The sequence below is a fragment of the Daphnia pulicaria genome, chromosome 8 (assembly GCF_021234035.1).
Source record: "Daphnia pulicaria isolate SC F1-1A chromosome 8, SC_F0-13Bv2, whole genome shotgun sequence".
In the NCBI taxonomy this organism is placed as follows: Eukaryota; Metazoa; Arthropoda; class Branchiopoda; order Diplostraca; family Daphniidae; genus Daphnia; species Daphnia pulicaria.
This window is the reverse complement of record NC_060920.1, coordinates 9,872,301-9,891,583: the sequence shown is the minus strand read 5'-3', so window position 1 is coordinate 9,891,583 and position 19,283 is coordinate 9,872,301. Positions and strand designations below refer to the sequence as shown.

Below are 19,283 nucleotides of genomic sequence, written 5' to 3'. Positions count from 1 at the left end.
TCTTAGATACGCCATGTAAATAGGTATATGTGCTATCTCCAGAATCTATCACCAGATGTCAGGTAAGTCAGAAGTGATAGGCGCATCCCCTTTTATCTCAGACGATCGCCATTTTCCAAGACACATCGATTCGAGCTTGAACCGATACGTGAAGCAAAGAAAATAACAGCCGATTTATTAGATGATCGAATGCCGATATAAAGGCGCTGAAAAACATTCGAATTTATAGAGCTGGTACGTATTTTTCATTTTAATGGCTTTAAGACATAGGATTTGAACGTTTTTTTCAGTTCTAATGACTTATGTCAACGTTATAAACTAAAATAAAGATTCATGGCATCATTAAATTCAATAATCCAAGATGAAGATTTGATGAACCAACACCTTGTATAATATTTTTAATTATGAGAATATAGATTCTGTATCCCGCGCATTTCAAAATTGTGGATACAAATTTTTCTTCACTTCATTTTTAAAATTATTTATACAGTATTTTATTCCTTTGATATTGTTTAATAGTTTGTTTATATTTGATCAGATTTTATCAGTGAATCACACTTTGCATTGTATGTTGATAGAAATAGTTTCTTATTAATGAAAACTGTTTTTCCAGCTTGAGGATAAAATTAAAGTGATGGAGCAAGGAGAAGGTCAGTCTTCTGGAAATGAAGAGACCCCATACACTGTGGTTGTTCAGATCCCAAATCCGTATGGAGATTCCTCAGGTATAATGTTGTCTGCAATTACCCAAAATTACCCATTTAAAAATAGTACACCCAATCAAATCATTATTGTTTTGAATCTGTCAGATCCTATTTATGTTTTTGGATCCAGTAATCAGGGTCCAGATCAAACTGCGAGGATGACCCAGCTCTACCAAGCTGTGAATTCTGTAGAAGTAATTTCTAAATGTTCTCCAACTTTGTGCTAAACTGTTATTAAAGTTTATTTTTTTCTAGTCTGAAAATGTCATTTATGTTCAAGGAGAAGCAGATGAAGGACTTAATGAGTCAGCTGATGCTGAAGTTCATGGTAATTATTTGGAAAATTCACTGTTTATCAAATTGGCATTATATATTACAAAATCAAATTTGAATGATCTAGATGAAGCTGAAGAAGCGTTGGGAGACGGAGATGACGGAGCCATGGCTTTACTACAAGGAGCTACTCCTATCCGCATTATAGCTCATCCCCATGCAAAGAGTTTTGTTTGGCAACATTTTGGTTTCGTGCCACTGGGAGATTCTGATACGCCCGACCGACGACGTGTCTTGTGTAGACTTTGTCTCCGTGAACTTCCCTATTGTGGCAATACCACGAATCTGCAGTATCATTTGCAACGATACCATCGTGACGTCATGCCTGCAGGTCTAAGGGAAATGCGACCCTCGCCACGCACAGCTCGACGAGCATCTAGGCTTCCGGATCCGATTGGAGATCCAGGTACGATCATTTTCTGAAGTGGGAGTAAATTAAGTTGTAACTGCTCTATGCATTCTAGAAGGCAAATGAAACGAAAATGCAATTAACTTTTGTGTTAATCTAAAATTACTTAGGCCAATTAATTGTTGTGGAAGCTAGCCCAGAAGCGCGACGAAGAGGCAATTACGCTCGCCGTGGAGCTGCCATACCTGGCGTGTTGAACAATTCCTCAATTCATGGCGAAAACGAAATGTCTGCCCCAACATCAACAGGACTTTCGAACCAACAATCTTGGCACTGGCATAGTTCCCGCAAGCAGCAATTGACCAATCACATCACTAGATCACTTGTGACCGACTGTCTTCCTATCGGCACTGTTGAAGGCCCAGGCTTTCAGAGTTTGATCAAATTACTAGATCCTAGCTTCGAGTTTCAGACAGCCAACCAATATCGAACACAACTTCTACCAACTCTCCATCAAGAAGAGAAAAAAAAAATTTTGTGTTCTATTGTTGGTGTCGAGTACTGCTCCCTCACCCTGGATGTTTGGAAGAGCCGCGAGGTTGACGTTTGCTACCTTGGCGTTGCATGCCATTTCGTAAACACGGAATGGGTGGTGGATAGCCGCTACTTGGCGACGCTAGAATTAACCCAAAATCAAGATTCTGAAGATCTGACGAGGAGATTGCAACGACTAATGGCCGACTGGCGTCTTACGATCCGTTGGGCAGTGACCGGTTCAACAGCACCTGAGCATTCTGATCTTCCTCCAGGACTCATCAACAACGCCCTACAAACAATACACCTTCCGCAAGTGAATTGTTTGGCTGCAGCTCTCCAACACGCAGCTAACAAGGCCATGCAAGTTCCTTCAGTAGAAGGTGCTCTAAAGCGTGTTCGAACTCTTGTCAACCACATTCAACGAACTCCTGAATTAAGGATTAAAATCCAAGAAAGACTTTGCAGTCAGAACTTATCAGGCCTACCCTCCAGCCTTCCTCGTTCTGCCTCATGGTTTCAGGTTTATACAGGTATACAGTAAATTATATTGTCTTTCTATAGTATATTTGTACAATTAAATTATGTTTATACAGTATTGCAGAGGCTTCAAGTTGGACGGGATGTTATCCAAGTCGTGTTCACCGAGAATCGCGAAGACACGTCGGCTTTTCTACCTAATCAGAAAGAGACTTTTGCCCTAGATGCTCTGCAGGTAATTTTGTTTTCATCTTATTCTAAATAGTAGAGTAACACCCATAATTTTATGGTTATCGTTTCATTTAGGCTGTTCTGAAACCTCTGAACGAAGCAGCTGATACGCTGAGTGGAGATCCCTATCCGTCAGTTTCGCTGGTGCTTCCATTATTATTTAAGCTAACTCAAGTGAACCTAGCGGAATCTGACGACGACACTCATCTTCTAAGAGATTTAAAATCTCTTGCACGTAGCGCGTTGCGCAACGCCTACGAGCGAGAGGATACTCAACAGTTGTTGCGTATGGCAATGTACCTGGATCCTCGTCTCAAGCGGCTACCATTTTTCTCCAAAGAAGAGAAGACGACTGTCCAACAACTAATCCGCAAAGAGCTCACCAAGGTCATAAAAAAGCAAGGGGGAGCCGGCACTAATAGTTTAACATATCGCGGTGTTCAGTCACCAGCCGGCAAGAAACCTAAGCTTGCAGTTATGCTGGAGGACATATTTGCAGTACCCGTTTCTCATGTAGTTGATGACGATGAGAAAGATGGTCTTGGTGGGCATGGAAATTCATCCTTGTCACTGCCGGAGAATATTGCCCAGTCAGAACTTCAGTGTTACGAAAACGAAGAAGCAGTCAGCTTGGAAGAACCTCAACCTCTACGTTGGTGGAAAGCCAGGGAAGGCCAATACAAATTTCTCTCCAAACTTGCACGACGCGTCCTTTGCATGGCTGCTACTGCTATACCTATGCGTCGACTACTTACCAGCGAAGGTCAGGCATGGACTGATCGTCGTGGAGTCCTGCCCGCTGAAGATCTTGAGGTCATTTTCCTCAGCCATAACTACGGAGGAGGGAGTGGAACTCTATCTACTTCTGCAACCGGAAATTAATCTGCAAATTTTAAATATTAAGTATTTCAAATTTCAGTTATTTCGTTCACTTTTTTTTTTCGTCGTTGTTGGGTTTATTTTTGTTTTCTTTTGCCCGTTCCTTACCTTATTGAATAACTGACCTCGTTAAGTCGTTTCGACCAAGCAGTCATTGCTCAGTAAAAGTTCATCATCCTCGAATAAAACGACAATTCTCAGTCTCACTTTTAACACGTAAAGTTTAATATTCCCGTGACATACACAAGACAAAGGCAATTTGTAAAAGTGGGACGAGAAAAAAACATCAGGCAGCAAATAAGACACATTGTGACATGATAGAAGTAAAAATTATAGCGAGAGATGCGCAAGTGGAACATCATTTAAAAATCAAAACGACATCTTATGCAGATATCAACTCAATTACAAGTATTTTGCGCGCTGTCTAAAAACCTGTAAGGAAAGTAAAACATAGATTAGGGAGAAAGGGAGGGGGAACTAAAAAGGTCCTTAAGGCATTGTGGGTTTTGGTGCTGTTTAGTCAAATTTCATAGTGTTCTTAGGGGCTTTCAGTTATTGAAATTACTCGTTGTCAGGCGGCATCTTCTGCCTCTGAATCAACTTTGGTTCCAGCAGAGGCTACACTCACTGCGTCAGCAGCAATTTCACTTCCTGCCTCCTCTTCCTCTTCTTCTCCCCCCTCTTCCTCTTCTTCCTGGTCATCGTCCTCGGCATCAGGATCTAGACTAGCAACTTCCTCATCGATCCAACCATCTGCTTCTCCCTCTACTTCAGCTTCTCCATCTTCTTCGACTATATCACCATCCTCGGCGTCAGGATCGGCATCTTCGGCATCCACATCTTCAGCATCTTCTCCATCATCAATCTCTTCGTCATCATCCGCTTCGACGGCGGATGTAAAACCATTGCCAACACTTGGTCGTGTAATAGATTTCCTAGCTCCACCGTTGGCTCCCTTAGGTCTAGCAACGTTTCCGGCACCAACAGCGGTAGGAATCCGTGTCATTGGTCCGCCTTTAGGCTGACGTGTCCGGCGATCAACACCATGAATCACTCTTTCGTGATACGACCGATGATTTGATTGACGGAAGGCTGCATTGCAGAATCCTAAAATATTATATAATATAACATAATAATAATACTAATATTTAATATAATAGAATCCTAAAATATACCGCATGGGAAAGGTCGACTTCCGTCCACCACCGACTGAGGTGTTGTTGACACTTCTTGATCCGCTGTGGTAGCAGCTGCTGCCGTTTCCACCTGGTCTGCATTGATCAGTCCTTGCATCAAATGCACCGAGCGCTCGTGATGGGAACGGTGGTGTCGCTGGCGGAAGGAGGCCGAGCAATAATTGCAAGGGAAAGGCTTTGCGCCCGTGTGCAGAAGCAAATGAGTCTTAAGACTGCCCGAATTTCGGAAAGACTTGCGACAGATGAAACAAACATAATCCCCGCGAATGAGGCTCTTGCACATGAGCATGTGGTAGAGGTAGCGATCGTGACCCAGAACACCTTTTTGGCAGTATTTGCAGGTGAATACAGTTTCAGCTGGATGCACATCGACATGAGAAATCAAGGACTCAAGGGTCGAGTGGATGATACCACATTCCGGGCAAGGAGGAAACAAATGACCTTCACGGTTCATGTGTTGGTTTAGTTGCATGATCAACTTGAACGGGGTGTGGCACTCGCGACACGTCACCATTTCTTTCAGGGCAGCTCGCGAGAGTTTCTTGGGAGGGTGGACTATTGCGATCTTCTCCATGTCTTCGCCGTCGTCAGCAATTGACTCGTCATTCAAACTACGTTTGGTGCCCTGGCCAGCACGATTAGGTGTCACGTTCGACAACAAAGAGAAAGGTGCCATGGTGGCAGGGCTACTGTGGGCTCCGCTTTTACGTTTCTTGGTGCTGGTAGTGTTATTATTATTGTTGTTATTGTTGTTATGACCAGCTTTCCCAGGGCTGTTACTGGATCTATACATATAAAAACAAATAATCATTTGTAATGTTGTAAAATGAATAGACGAACTTTTACCTGGCTGGAGTGCGCCGAGAAGGCAATTCGAAATGTTGCGGAGGTTGAGGAGTAGGAGCCGGACTGGACTCATTACTATATGGGATAATGTCAACTGAATGCTGAAGAGATCCAGGAATGGATAGAACACCTTCTTGAGATGCTTGAAGGAATGCCTGTTCCATTGCTGCAGAGTTACACATGTCAATGTGAAGAAGGGAACCAAGGTCCTGCAGGGCTACAACCTGCTTAAGAGTCAATTGTAGTTCCTCCCCACCATACAAAACTTCAAGCAGCAAACGTAGAGGCTCATAATCAACACCAGGCAAATGAATCACGATTGTAGGATCAGGATTACTGATCAATAGATGTTTGAGGAAATTGCTTGCACCAGCCAAGACTATGCTATGAGCAAAGACAATCCCTCCTTCAGATATAAGCTGTACATCTGTGTAACACAGTCTTCTCTGACAAGATTGAATAGATTCCATCATAGTTTTGGAATGTAAGGAATAAGTCAGTCTGAGTGGCTGCGAATAGGAAGCATCTGGATAGTCCATGACTGAGCCTTCCCTCTCAAGACACCACAATTATTGACTAAAACACCTGCAATATCAAATAATTATTGAATGAACACACAAGCTGAAGTTGCAGTTAATCAAATGATCAAAATATTTGCAAAAATATACCCCAAATCAAGGAGGAATGACGCAGAATGTCAACGACCTCGTAAGAAGTCACGTTCGAGTTATCACTGGCAGGTGGCCTAGCCCTGTTTGTTCGCTTCTTTCACCATCGCTGCTACACCATCTTTTTCTCCATCACGATGTAGTACCCTCTCATAGTTATTTTCACTAGACGATATCACAAATGAAGTCAAATACAGAAACCGTATACACTATGGCGTAAGGCACTGATAAACACGCCGATAATCTTAAATTTTTTTTTTAGAGAACCATTTCTTTTACACACGAACAACAAAATACAAGAAACTGAAACGAAGAACAGTCGATACCGCCGACTCGATGACGAACGAATCTCAACGAAGATTTCGTAGACTCTTTCTGGGATTCGGCGACCAGCCGACCAATGTTACGGTTAACTGAGTTGCTTGAACCAGTTGGTCTGATAACAAACGACAAACCTACAAATTGAAACTATTCCTTCTGTACCCCAGTATTGGATAAAGTAGTATATTTATAAAGAATTTAGTGATATTTCAAGATTTATGGTTCTAACTCCTAAATGGTCTACCTTCTGGATTTAATTGATTTAGTTTGCGGATCCACAAAGGCAACGTTGGGTTTACATTTCTTTGCAGACGAACTGTTTTCATTTTTTACTGTAACTAATTCCGGGCTTTAAAGACTCGAGAAAAACAACTCCGTAAATTTGAGAAGGCTCTCTAATTCCGAGAGATAGTCCCATAAAAATGATGTCGATCGCAAAATACAGTAATCTCAGCTACCGTGTAATGTGCAATATGAAACGACTTGTCCCTGTTTCTTCCAGAAATTACTATGCAAATAATAATGTCGTTCCGATTGGAACAGATCAAGATAGAAACTCTGACACCTTCCAGGTTGTTTTTTTTTACTTCCGAAAAGTTTTAAAATAAAATAAAATAGTAGCTTTAATTCTGAAAATTATTTATTGTTAGTTAACATACAGTTAATTTTTCTTACAGGATAATTACAATAGAATGGCAGTCTTAGTCTCCCAACTGAAAGCAAATATTCAGAGAGTTCAAGAAGGAGGAGGTGCAAAAGCCACTCAGCGACACAAGTCAAGAGGAAAACTATTGGCGAGAGAGAGGGTGGAAGCTTTAATTGATCCATCTTCACCATTCCTTGAATTTTCTCAGTTGGCTGGAAAGGATTTGTATGGATCTGATGAGGTTCCTGCCGGAGGTGTTATTACTGGAATTGGGCGAATCATGGGGTAAAATTTTTAACAAAGAATTCATATTGTCAAAATGTTGCATACTCACTTGAAATTGCAGAAACGAATGCGTTATTGTTGCGAATGATGCGACTGTTAAAGGTGGAAGTTACTACCCGATTACAGTAAAAAAGCATCTTAGAGCGCAAGAAATCGCCGAACAGAATAGGTGAATATTTTCCTTAAAAAAAGTATTAAATGCAAATTCACGATTGTTCTTCAAACAAAATGTGTTGCAGTTTACCTTGTGTCTATTTGGTCGATTCTGGAGGTGCCAATCTGCCACACCAGGCCGAAATCTTTCCTGATCGAGAACATTTTGGAAGAATCTTTTACAATCAAGCAAACATGTCTGCCAAGGGAATTTCTCAAGTAAAGTACAAATTTCACAATACTCTATAGTTTTCCATGTGTGATCAACATTTTGTGTCCAAAACAGATTGCTGTAGTTTTGGGTAGCTGTACCGCGGGTGGCGCTTATGTACCAGCTATGGCCGATGAAAGTATTATTGTTAGGAAACAAGGAACCATTTTTTTGGCTGGACCTCCACTAGTCAAGGCTGCCACGGGTGAGGAAATCAGCGCAGAGGAATTGGGTGGTGCGGACCTTCATTGCAGGTATTTTAATAATTTAACTTTTCATTGCATAGCTGTTTATAACTGAAACAACTTTACTTAATAGTAAATCCGGAGTTACGGATCACTATGCCGTTGATGATCTCCATGCGTTACATCTGGTCAGTATAATGTTTTCTTATTGGTTTAATTCATTTCCGTTTGTAATTTTTCATCTTTCTGTTAGGCAAGAAGGGCTGTCGGTAATCTGAATCTGGTGAAGAAGCCGGATATTTCTGTAGCCCAACCAGAAGAACCTCTCTATCCTGCCGATGATATTTATGGAATCGTTGGTGACAATGTTAAGAAAAATTATGACATTCGTGAGGTATATCAAATAACATCAAACAAGAAAAGAATTTCAGTCCTATTGGAAACAACGTAGGTCATCGCTAGAATCGTGGACGCATCGAGATTTGACGAATTCAAAGCCAAATACGGAGAAACACTCGTCACAGGATTTGCACGCATCCACGGTTATCCGGTCGGAATCATTGCAAACAACGGAGTTCTCTTCGCTGAATCTTCGATGAAAGTGTGTGACCCATTTTCATTTGCTTATTCCTTCAATGTATAATTTGCCCCCTTTGTTGAACAGGGAGCCCATTTTGTAGAATTATGTTGCCAGCGCCGTATCCCGCTTATCTTTCTTCAAAATATCACCGGTTTCATGGTCGGACGAGAGGCGGAAGCAGGCGGCATCGCTAAGCATGGAGCTAAGCTAGTCACAGCTGTTGCTTGCGCTCAAGTTCCAAAGTTAACCGTTCTTGTCGGTGGAAGCTATGGAGCCGGAAATTACGGGATGTGTGGAAGAGCCTACAGGTATTGTTCGTCAGGGATTCTTAACGCAAATGTTTTTGGTTCAAATGCACTCTTCTTTTTCTTTTTAGCCCAAGATTTTTGTACATGTGGCCAAATTCGCGAATTTCAGTGATGGGTGGTGAACAAGCTGCTGGAGTCCTTGCACAGATTTCGCAAGAGCAGAGAAAACGAGAAGGCAAACAGGTACAACCCATAGATACTTAATTCAACTTGTTTTCCAATTGAAAAAAAATCGTTTCCTTTCATAGTGGACTGCTGAGGAAGAGAAAGCATTAAAAGATCCGATTTTGAAGAAGTATGATGTTGAAGGATCTCCGTACTATTCTTCGGCTCGACTGTGGGATGATGGTGTAATTGACCCAGCTGACACACGCAAAGTCCTGGCACTGAGTCTTAGTGCAGCGCTTAATGCCCCAATCCCATCCACTAAATTTGGTATTTTTAGAATGTAAATCTGGGCGAGAAAGTGTATAAAATATATAGATAACTATTGATGTTGGGTCATCGAAAAACAATTTATTGGTTCTTAATTATTTTTTTGTTTCATAGGCATTCTTACCTAGACTATAACCATCATTCAAAATTAATGTATTTTTATTGTTTTATTTATTCAGATATTTCGCCTGACACGTTAATGTGTTTTAAGTTTTGACCTTGTAAGTCTTCGAAGAATCAATGCCCCAAATTTATAGGATGCAAACATTGTGAACACCAAAGACACAAACAAAAAGAGCCAAAAATCAAGCAGATAAACTTGATAAAACGGCATGTCTTTACTTTGAGGGTGTTTTGGTCCGCCGTGACGAAGGACGTGTTCTACCCAATAGGCAGCTACTTTTCTTGATGGCATCAGTTCATCATGCATCAGGCGGGACAGTCGGGTAGCATTATTCTTGAAGCTGGTAATGAGGTAATAAAAAATATGCTCTTAAGTTTTGAAAAGCGTATAAAGGTGAGAAGTACATCGATAGTTTTAGTGCCAATAGTTCTTATTTATGTACCTTGGCTGATTTATAATTTTCTGAATAGATTCATACAGCAGCTCTTCAGTTAAATCTTCCCATTCAAGCTTTAGGGCATAGCCTTCTTGATTGGCCTTAATAAGGAGACTAAAATTTAACAGAACAAGCATTAAGTTACTCAGTCATCAAACTCAAAGTATAACAATACTCACGTGCACTGGTCTCTTCCTAAGGGTAAGCCCAAAACTGGGACTTGATGGTAGATTGTCTTAATAGTTAAAATCATGGTTAAATTGATATTTAAACAAAAACATGCTATAATTTTGAACAATTATTTAGGCTACCTATTGAATTCCCATTAAACCACCGTGTGCGATGAATAGCCGAGTGTTTTTGTGACCTTTTGCAAAAGGTTGATGATGATTAAATTTTATGTTCCGACCTCGCTTAAGAAAACAGTAAAAATTACCTAGGAGATCCTGTTGAGGAAGCCAATCAACCATCTTAACGTTATTTGGTAATTGGGAAAGGCTATCCATTTCCCATTTCCAAGTAATTCGTTGCGGAAGACGAGCAAAAACACGGAGAAATATTTCCTGAGTGTGAACAGGCATAAAATAGAGGATACATACTTGAGAATTCGATCCAAGGGTAAATACAATTAAACCATGTTCTGCTTCATCAGCAAAAGTCTTAAAATCCTTTTAGGACAAACTAAGAAGACTGATTAAAAACGCGAAAAAATAATAGATTTTGTTATAGGAAACCTGCGGTAGCGGCATGGTTTAACGTGCATGGCAGGAACAGGAATAAATGTCGGCGGAAGTGAACGTGTCCAACTGGATGCCGGCTGAATATTTGCAAAAGTAAGTTCAGCGTTCCTTTCCATTTCAGATATAGGTCGTGCTGCTGGGAAATCCTTTTTAGCTAGTTGGTCCAAAGCCGCCAACAAGTAAAACTTTCACAATACTAGAAACACTTCGGTTACCAGGAAATTTGTTATCCTCTCAAAGAACGTCATCTGACTGGAGTAGCTACCAAGCAGCGGCGGTATGCTTGCATAATCGTGACTTACACCCTTCGCTGCTAAACTCCAAAACATTCCAGGTCCAGGATCAAAGAATATAAAAAGGATTCCTAGGTGATCAACAAGGGGAAGACTAAATTCGTTGACGATCGCGTCCACTATGACGATATCATAGTTTTTGTTTTGTTTGATTTCTTGAATTTATTTATTTGCCATAAATTTTTCGTAAGCAGGGGTCATAGTTGAGCGGAAAAACATGAACATGCCTATCGAGTTAAAGATGATACATGTTCCTTAAAGTCATACCACGTTACGTCAACAAATTCAATTAGTTCGTCAACAACTATTTTGTGGATATTTGGTGATATAGTTTTGGGAGAAGAAGACGTCACGGCGGTTAACTGGTGTCCGTTTTCTGCCAACGTTTCAACCATCGGCATCAAGGAATTGATGTGACTTCGTGGACCCAGCGGAGATAAAACAAGGATGCGCGCTGCCATACATGTCGTCTTCAATTGGTAAGTCAGAAACAGTAAAAACAAATAGCTTCCTTTCATTCCTTGTAGTTGTATTGTAGCCTATAGTTATTCTTCTTTCAGTAGGAGATAAAATAGTTTTCTTCATGAACAAATCTGTAGTTCATATGTCGAGTGATGGCGAAAGATTAGCTTTTCTTTTAGGGGGTAACAGCAGAGTTGGGTAACAGTTGTTTAAGTTCACAATCAATTTTAAACCAATTGTAAAAAATAACACTGTAGCATTAGATTTGGCTCTGTCTTCACTTTAATGCAGTTTAGTAGATTAAGCGCAAGAATGACTTGCAACTAGAAAGTCACGAAAGAAAAAGGAGTAATTTATAGGGCTCAAAAGTAGCACACGTACCCAGTGACATGAATGACACTTTTCAGCTGTCTGCTCTCTGCCTGAGGCTAGTGAATGACTATTAAAATAATTGTAAGATGTGAATAGCTCTCGATCCCGTTCGCTATTTAATCCAACCCGTTTACTTCGTTTCTATTTTCGTAGGAAACTAAAGCGCGTGCTATGGGGTTGATGCACAAGGATTAAAGCCACTATGCTGTTCTCTTGTTTAGGCATATTTCTGGGGCGAAAACAAGAAAATGTATGAAAGATGGTAGAATCTATTTTTAGTATGTATAACCTTGATTTAAATTCAACACTTTAATTGAACATGAACGATTTAGGAATTTTTCCCGTAAGGATCTGTATAGATTTTTTACTTTTTGGCTTACCTTTTGGAACCTTTTTTTTCCCCAGTAGATTTTAATGGCTTTTGGATTTGGGCGCGCGCGCGCCTCGAGAATTCTCACTCACTAGATTCTTAACGATTTACTCGCTAGATGACTCTATATTTTACTCACGAAAATTTTGAACGCCGCGCGTCCGCGCCATGATGTACAAGATCTCAACATTGTTAAAAATAACATTCTAAAGGCTGTTGTTTTGTTATTTTGATTTAATTTTGCATGTTTGTATTTTTATCCAGATCCTGCCAATGATTACAAACTACTATATTGGCTGCTTGATTCTGTTGCTAAGGTAACCTAACTTCTATGCTTTATACTTCCAAAATAATCACTGAGTTTTCATTTTACTTAACCTTAGTTTTTTTACCAACCAGGTTATGCCTTTGAAAGTCACGAACAACATTGTTGCTGATATCACTATCAGAAATAGCCAGACGTCCAGCAAATGATTTTTGTAGAAAGGCAAATTTTTCGATGCAGAATGCAAATGTTTCCCGCCGTGGCGTAAGATGTGCTCCACCCAGTAAACTCCTATTTCTCTACCGGGCATCAGTTGATGTTGCATCAGCTTGGAAAGGCGCGTTGCATTTCCCTGGTAGCTGCAATGCATGAGGTAAGATGTAAACATTTTTTAATGCTCTAAATTCAAAATGCGGATGAATTATTTACCTTGGGTTATTCAAAAGCGACTGAATTGTATCGTATAACAGTTCCTCGGTCAATTCCTCCCAGCTTAGCTTGATTCCGTATCCTTCGTCACGAGCCTTGGCCAAATTTCTAAAATAGAATTCATAATTTTATTGGATGTAACCATTGTGTATGTAGGAAAAGGGAAAGGAAATCATTAAACTGAAGTTCTTATTCTTAAAATAACTATTAACAACACTATACCCGCGCTGATCGTTTCCAAACGGGATTCCGAGAATAGGAACTCCATGATAAACTGTTTCTTGGATTCCAATGAGACCTCCATGCGAAATGTATAGTCTTGCATTTTTGTGACCTACGAGTGACGTTTCGTTCGTGAAAAATACGCATTTCTTATAATAGCGACAACTCATTTTACCTAAAAGATCCTGCTGTGGTAGCCAATTGAGAATCTTTACGTTATCTGATAGTCTCTCCATCAAACTATCCGATTTTTCCCATTTCCAAAAGACCTGCTGTGGGATGCGAGCGAAAACTTTGACAAACATTGTCACCAAATTATCTGGCATCGTTGACACTGGAATAGCCGATCCCAATGTGAAGACGATAAATCCCTCGTCCGCCTTATCAGCTAAAGTTTGTAGTTCCTTTTCACAAGTTTGTATTATACTCGTTGAATCGACTTGCCAAAAGAGTCTGGTAATTTCCAAGTCATACTTGCGGAAGTGGCTTTGCCGGTCTTGTATGCAGCGCTGGAATTGGGATTACATGTTGAGGTAGTGGTCTACTCCACGCTGTTGCTGGGTGACTATTGAGGAAGCAGAGCTGAGCATCGCGCTCGATTTCAGCTATGGTTCGGGTGTTGGGGAAATCCTTGATGGCTATGTCATCCAAAGCGTGGAGCCAAAATATGTTACGAACCAATAGGAAAATCTCTGTTGACAACATGTTTTCCAAACGCTCCATGAATGTCATTTCGATTCCGCTATCTCCCAAACCACCCGGAACGGAAGCGTATTGAAGGGGTACGTTGACCGCGGTCATCACCCACGGTACACTCGCAGCCGAGGAGTAGAAAATGTAAGGCACATTCAGATGATCGACGATCGGCAAAACAAAATCATTCAGAATGGCATCGACAATGACAAGATCGACAGCGCGAGACTCAACAATTTCTTTGATTTCTTTATTACTCACGAATTGTTGGTAGCCATTTGTCATCGTCATTCGGAACATTTGTATTGTCCTCATGAAGAATTCAAAAAAGCCCTCTCGACTCATTTGGAACCAATTAATGTCCATTTCTGTAAAAATGTTGTTTCTGACAACTATCTCTTTGACATTTTCAATTTGATTGTCAGGGGAAAATGGCGTGACAACCGTTACCTGGTGTCCCTTCTCGGCTAGTGCCTCTACGATTGGCATGAAAGAAATTTTGTGACTTTTGGAACAAGCCGGAGCCAACACTAAAATACGATCTGCGTGGCTTAAGACCAGACATTGGCCCAATAAAACAACGAACGTAAGCGAACACTTCATTCTGATTGCGTTTCAAGCAAGTAACTAATGTGATTCCGCTTGTTTCTAGATTTTGTCGATTGTTTTTTTCATCGTTTGTTTGCCAACTCAATTTTTATCTGCCGTCAAGTTTTTTTTTTTTTAATAATCTAAACTTTATTTTGCGGTTCATTGAGGCCGATTGTAAAGCATAACTATGGTAGACAATCTGATTATTTTTTAAAGTGTTACAAATAGGGCCTTGTCCTTATCATAAATTATTTGTTATCGTAACTTTATAAAATCTGAACTGGGGCATAAATAAGTTATTTTTAAATATAGACGTAAAAATACATCTTATGCAATTAGACTAAACTATAGTAGATTATAAAATGTAGACCTACCCGAGCTGATCGTTGCCAAAAGGAAGTCCTAGTAGAGGTACCCCATGGTAAACTGTCTCTTGAATTCCTATAAGACCTCCATGGGAGATGAAAATCCGTGCATTTTTGTGACCTGTTTAAGAACATTTGAATTTTAAAAAAGAAAATTTTGGCGGTAACTCATCAAATGATTTTTTTTTTTAAACTGCAATTTAAGTTTTTAATTTTATTTACCCAAAAGATCTTGTTGCGGCAACCAGTTGACAATCTTAACGTTATTCGGCAGGTTATCGATCAAAATACTGCTTGATTTTTCCCACTTCCAAAAGACCTGCTGTGGAATTCGTGCAAAGACGTCGACAAACATTTTGACCAATTTCTCCGGCATCGAAGACACCGGTATAGCAGATCCCAATGTGAAGACGATGAACCCATCATCCGCTGCGTCCGCCAATGCTTGTAATCCCTTTTTTAAAAATTAAGTCATTCATTACTAACAAGCATTTATTTATTTGTGGCTTGTTAAGGTCCTTACTTCCGGAAGCGACTTAGCTGGTCTTGTGTGTAGAGCTGGAATCGGAATCACATTTTGAGTTAGCGGTCTCGTCCAAGCCGTTGCCGGATGACTGTTGAGAATGCAGAGCTGAGCATCGCGCTCGATTTCTATTATGGGTCGTGAATTGGGGAAATCTTTCCTGGCGAGGTCGTCGATTGTGTTGAGCCACAACACTTTGCGAAGCAAAAAAAAAAGTTCACCTGCCATTACGTTTCCTACTCTTTGCATGAACGTCATCTGACTACCGCCATCTCCCATTCCGACCGGAACGGAGGCGTATTCCTGGGGAACCTGAAACGCGTCCATCACCCAAGGTACATTAGAAGCAGGGGAGTAGTATATGTAAGGGACATTCATATGTTCAACGATCGGTAAAACGAAATCATTCAGAATGGCGTCGACAATGACAAAATCGACAGCTCGAGCTTGAACGATTTCCTTGAATTCTTGATTATTCATTAAGTGAATGTAGCCCTCTGTCATCGCTGTTTGGAAAACTGTTATAGTCCATTGAAATTTCTCTAAAGCATTTTGATTTTGTATTTGGAACCAATTAGTGTTGAGCTCTTCCAGCGGATTTCTATCAAGAACGATTTCTTTAATGTTTTCCATTTGACTGTCAGGTGCAAATGGCGTTACAACTGTTACCTGATGACCTTTCTCTGCTAGCACTTCCACGATCGGCATGAAAGAAATTTTGTGGCTTTTGGAACAGACAGGTGCCAGCACCAATATCCGCTCTGCGCTGCTGAAGCTGAATGTCAACCACTGGCTCATCAAAATAATTAAAGTAAGAGAAAACTTCATCTTTTATGGGTAAAAGGGAAAAACAACTGAGGTGTAACTTGGCTGTTTGAACAAACTCGACTGTGTGTCTAGATTAATATTTATTATGCGCTGGTCATTGTTATTGACTTTATCTCTTTTATCTGAGTGAAGTAAATAACTTGCGTTATCTACGTACTTCTATCTGTACGTATCGATACTATGTTCTGTTAGTAGAGCATTATTTACTAGCGCTTGTCATGCATTGTTTGGATTCTCCAATAATGCACAAACAGTAGATTTCCATAAAAACATACAATAGTCATAAGTAGTCATATACATATAAACATTCCAGTCTTAAGACATCTGAACTTTGATTTATAGTATTACAACAATTCAGACTCAAATTAATTTCTTTAAACATACCAAATGTTTGGCATCCAACCAGCTGTTTTGTTCAATAATAATTTTGGCATTGATTAGTTAAAGCTACAATAATTTTCGTCTTCAGCGTTTATCTAATGCATAAATGTCGTTGCTGAAGAAGGTAAATTACAAATGGTTAGTGCCTTTTGACTTTTCGACAAAATAACGGAATATTTATAAATCTTCGAAAAACGGATGCCCCAGTTTTGTAGGTTGCAAACATTATCAGCGATAAAGACCCAAACAAAAAGAGCCAAACGTCGAGGAGATAAAGTTGATAGAATGGCATTTCTTTCCTTTGCAGATGTTTTGTTCCACCGTGGAGGAGGACGTGTTCTACCCAATAGGCGGCTACTTCTCTTGATGGCATTAGCTCATTGTGCATCAGGCTGGACATGCGAGTCACATTACCCTTGTAGCTGAAGGTAAAAAAATTTAGCAAAACAAATAAGGAAAATAATAAAATATTTTCTGTGATTAATACCTTGGTTGATTTAAAAGTTTTTGAATAGATTCATACAACAATTCTTCATTCAGGTTTTCCCATTCAAGTTTGATGGCATATCCCTCTTCACTTGATCGAATAAGAAGACTAAGAAGAAAAGAAACGAAGTAATATTTAATTGTATGAATGAAGTTAAATAATAACTGTGCTCTATTTCGTTCTATTTTAAGTTCGGCTCGGCAGCTGGAAATTATTTACGTTTAAAGAAAGCAGAAGAAACTTACGCGTATTGATCTCTTCCCAGTGGTAAGCCGAGTATTGGAACTTTGTGGTAAATTGCCTTAATCAATATTTAGTTTTTATTTCCATTTAAAATTTGTTATTATTTTATATTCTGCATATTACCTCTTGAATTCCCATTATACCGCCGTGTGCGATAAATAGTCGAGTGTTTTTGTGGCCTTTTCAAAAAAGTTTGACGATGATTTAAGTTTCATGTTGCATTTTAGTTTTAATAATCCTTAAAATTTACCTAGGAGATCCTGCTGAGGCAGCCAGTCAACCAACCTGACGTTATCTGGTATTTGGGATAGGCCATCTTTTTCCCATTTCCAAATTATACGTTGCGGCAGACGAGAAAACACACGGAGAAATGTTTCCTGGATGGGAACTGGCATAGAAGAAACTCGAGAATTAGATCCGAGTGTAAATACAATTAATCCATTTTCTGCTCCATCGACAAATTCCTGTAAATTCTTTATGAAAAAAAGTAAGCAATTATTCTTCATTGTTTAGTTTACGATTTAAATATTCTAATGAATGGCAATAGGAAACCTGTGGAAGCGGTTTGGCCGGTCTAACGTGCATGGCCCCAACAGGAATGAATGTCGGCGGAAGGGAACGTGTCCAACTGGATGCCGGATGAATGTTTGCAAAGCAAATTTCAGCATTTTTTTCAATTTCTGATATTGGTCGTGCAGTTGGAAAATCCAGTTTAGCTAGCCGGTCTAAAACCGGTAAGAGGTACCACTTTCGAAAAAGAAGAAATCCTTCATTCAATACGACATTCTGTACCCTTTCAAAAAACGTCATCCGACTAGAGAAGGTACCGATTAACGGCGGTATTCTTGCGTAATCTTGAGTTACGCCTTTTGCTTCCAAATTCCAAATTGTTCCTGGCCCGGGATCAAAAAGAATCAAGGGGATTCCCAGGTGATCCACTAGTGGAAAACAAAAGTCGTTGATGATGGCGTCTACTATGGCGATATCGTAGTTTTTCTTTTGTATGATTTCTTGAATCTCCTTGTTGGCCACGAATCTCTTATATGCAGTTGTCATAACTGATTGGACAAATGGGGAAAAATCGGCCATTGTATCAAAGAGACTGTGCTCCTTGAAATCGTACCACTCTAACTCGACTAGGTCAACCATTTCATCCATGGTGATTTTCCGTATGTTTGGCGCTTCAGTTTTAGGAGCATAAGGTGTTACGACGGTTAACTGGTGCCCTTTTTCTGCTAAGGTTTCAACCATCGGCATGAATGAATGCATGTGACTTCGTGGACCCAGCGGAGACAAAACCAGGATGCGTGCAGCCATACATGTCGCCGAAAGGTAGGTCATAAACAGTAGAGAGTAAAACCGTTTTTTCATTTTTGTTTCTATCCCCTTCTGTTGAGAGAAAACCCGTTTCTTATTGGCTTTAATGTTGCAGGAAATGTAATGACGAATTTACGCTAGTTTCTATAAATTAAATCACAAAACATAAGTCATTGTTGGTTAAGATTTTTTAAATGTTTCTTACCTTTTATTCTAGTCAGTAAGATGTACACTGTCCAGTTTTTGCAGAAACGCTTTCTTCTCCCCTGTAGATCTAACAAATTGCCATCTAGAAATTGTGCGGGTTTTTTTTTTAGATGCTGCCTCATCCAATCGTTTGAATCCAATGAACTAAGACTCCCCGGCACTTCGAAAGATATAGCAGAGAGACGTTCCAAATCGAGAAGTCGCCAGTACGTGAGTACAGTACCCAAGTCAACGTCTCTAAATCTTGCCTGAAGCGATTGGCTTCCTTTTTAGACTGGTTTATTTGATCTCATATCGTTTAATATGTATTTTTGTCATGAACCAGTTTAGAGTGCCAAGACATGGAGTTCTTGTTAAGCGCCACACCCGTTTTCCAACGAAAACGATATTTTCATTTTCATCTGAAAACGTCTGTTTTGATTTAGGTACGGTTCAGGAATGATAAAAGATTTCCTGTGAAGAGCGGCGACTGAAATCCGATTTCTTGAATATTTGGCACAACTCCAAAGTCGTCGAAAAGGAAATGGAATTTCATCTGCAGTCTCCACTAATACGTCGATATATATATATAGCCCGGCCCAAGTAGAGGAG

General features: G+C 40.0%; 5 protein-coding genes, 1 long non-coding RNA gene and 1 pseudogene across 18 annotated transcripts; 3 read left to right on the top strand and 4 right to left on the bottom strand.

The window, feature by feature from the left end:
• The first annotated feature begins 89 nt into the window (after positions 1–89).
• On the top strand, positions 90–3,716 carry LOC124310947 (E3 SUMO-protein ligase ZBED1-like). The gene is made up of 8 exons (XM_046775135.1): positions 90–234; positions 614–725; positions 810–898; positions 960–1,032; positions 1,105–1,443; positions 1,557–2,453; positions 2,517–2,635; positions 2,707–3,716. Exons 2-8 carry the CDS (start codon positions 635–637, stop codon positions 3,511–3,513), a joined length of 2,415 nt encoding a protein of 804 aa, XP_046631091.1. The 5' UTR covers positions 90–234; positions 614–634; the 3' UTR covers positions 3,514–3,716.
• Positions 3,714–6,625, bottom strand: LOC124311047 (B-cell CLL/lymphoma 6 member B protein-like). Its single transcript, XM_046775315.1, has 4 exons — positions 6,221–6,625; positions 5,553–6,137; positions 4,686–5,491; positions 3,714–4,617 (listed from the first exon to the last, which is right to left on the bottom strand). The coding sequence occupies exons 2-4, from the start codon at positions 6,089–6,091 to the stop codon at positions 4,082–4,084; spliced, it is 1,881 nt and encodes a 626-aa protein (XP_046631271.1). The 5' UTR covers positions 6,092–6,137; positions 6,221–6,625; the 3' UTR covers positions 3,714–4,081.
• Positions 6,626–6,858: 233 nt separating this feature from the next.
• LOC124311084 (methylcrotonoyl-CoA carboxylase beta chain, mitochondrial-like) lies at positions 6,859–9,403 on the top strand. Its single transcript, XM_046775373.1, has 11 exons — positions 6,859–7,113; positions 7,219–7,472; positions 7,534–7,641; positions 7,712–7,844; positions 7,912–8,090; positions 8,155–8,209; positions 8,275–8,415; positions 8,473–8,622; positions 8,686–8,909; positions 8,978–9,092; positions 9,158–9,403. Exons 1-11 carry the CDS (start codon positions 6,964–6,966, stop codon positions 9,359–9,361), a joined length of 1,713 nt encoding a protein of 570 aa, XP_046631329.1. The 5' UTR covers positions 6,859–6,963; the 3' UTR covers positions 9,362–9,403.
• An 82-nt stretch (positions 9,404–9,485) lies between these two features.
• Positions 9,486–11,750, bottom strand: LOC124311130 (annotated as a pseudogene).
• LOC124311625 lies at positions 11,315–19,242 on the top strand. Of its 12 annotated transcripts, none has more exons than XR_006910038.1 (19): positions 11,315–11,416; positions 11,925–12,049; positions 12,177–12,314; positions 12,406–12,458; positions 12,541–12,779; positions 14,176–14,336; positions 14,981–15,153; positions 15,222–15,564; positions 15,874–16,040; positions 16,746–16,866; positions 16,979–17,053; positions 17,130–17,192; positions 17,331–17,359; positions 17,423–17,655; positions 17,716–17,909; positions 17,987–18,337; positions 18,409–18,500; positions 18,803–18,898; positions 19,118–19,242. It is a non-coding gene; the product is annotated as an uncharacterized LOC124311625 (long non-coding RNA). The 12 variants fall into 12 exon arrangements; XR_006910034.1 differs by having other exon boundaries at positions 17,130–17,217; XR_006910036.1 differs by having other exon boundaries at positions 17,117–17,192.
• On the bottom strand, positions 12,368–16,311 carry LOC124311125 (UDP-glycosyltransferase UGT5-like). 2 transcript variants are annotated; one of them, XM_046775448.1, is made up of 5 exons: positions 13,532–14,542; positions 13,233–13,461; positions 13,058–13,169; positions 12,836–12,943; positions 12,368–12,765 (listed from the first exon to the last, which is right to left on the bottom strand). In XM_046775448.1, exons 1-5 carry the CDS (start codon positions 14,351–14,353, stop codon positions 12,495–12,497), a joined length of 1,542 nt encoding a protein of 513 aa, XP_046631404.1. In that variant the 5' UTR covers positions 14,354–14,542; the 3' UTR covers positions 12,368–12,494. The 2 variants fall into 2 exon arrangements, with proteins under 2 accessions (XP_046631404.1, XP_046631403.1); XM_046775447.1 differs by lacking the exons at positions 13,058–13,169; positions 13,233–13,461; positions 13,532–14,542 and adding exons at positions 14,716–14,827; positions 14,929–15,160; positions 15,230–16,311 and having other exon boundaries at positions 12,373–12,765.
• LOC124311129 (UDP-glycosyltransferase UGT5-like) lies at positions 16,431–18,820 on the bottom strand. The gene is made up of 7 exons (XM_046775451.1): positions 18,691–18,820; positions 17,721–18,629; positions 17,419–17,641; positions 17,292–17,347; positions 17,171–17,226; positions 16,926–17,033; positions 16,431–16,860 (listed from the first exon to the last, which is right to left on the bottom strand). The coding sequence occupies exons 2-7, from the start codon at positions 18,537–18,539 to the stop codon at positions 16,578–16,580; spliced, it is 1,545 nt and encodes a 514-aa protein (XP_046631407.1). The 5' UTR covers positions 18,540–18,629; positions 18,691–18,820; the 3' UTR covers positions 16,431–16,577.
• Positions 19,243–19,283: the final 41 nt, after the last annotated feature.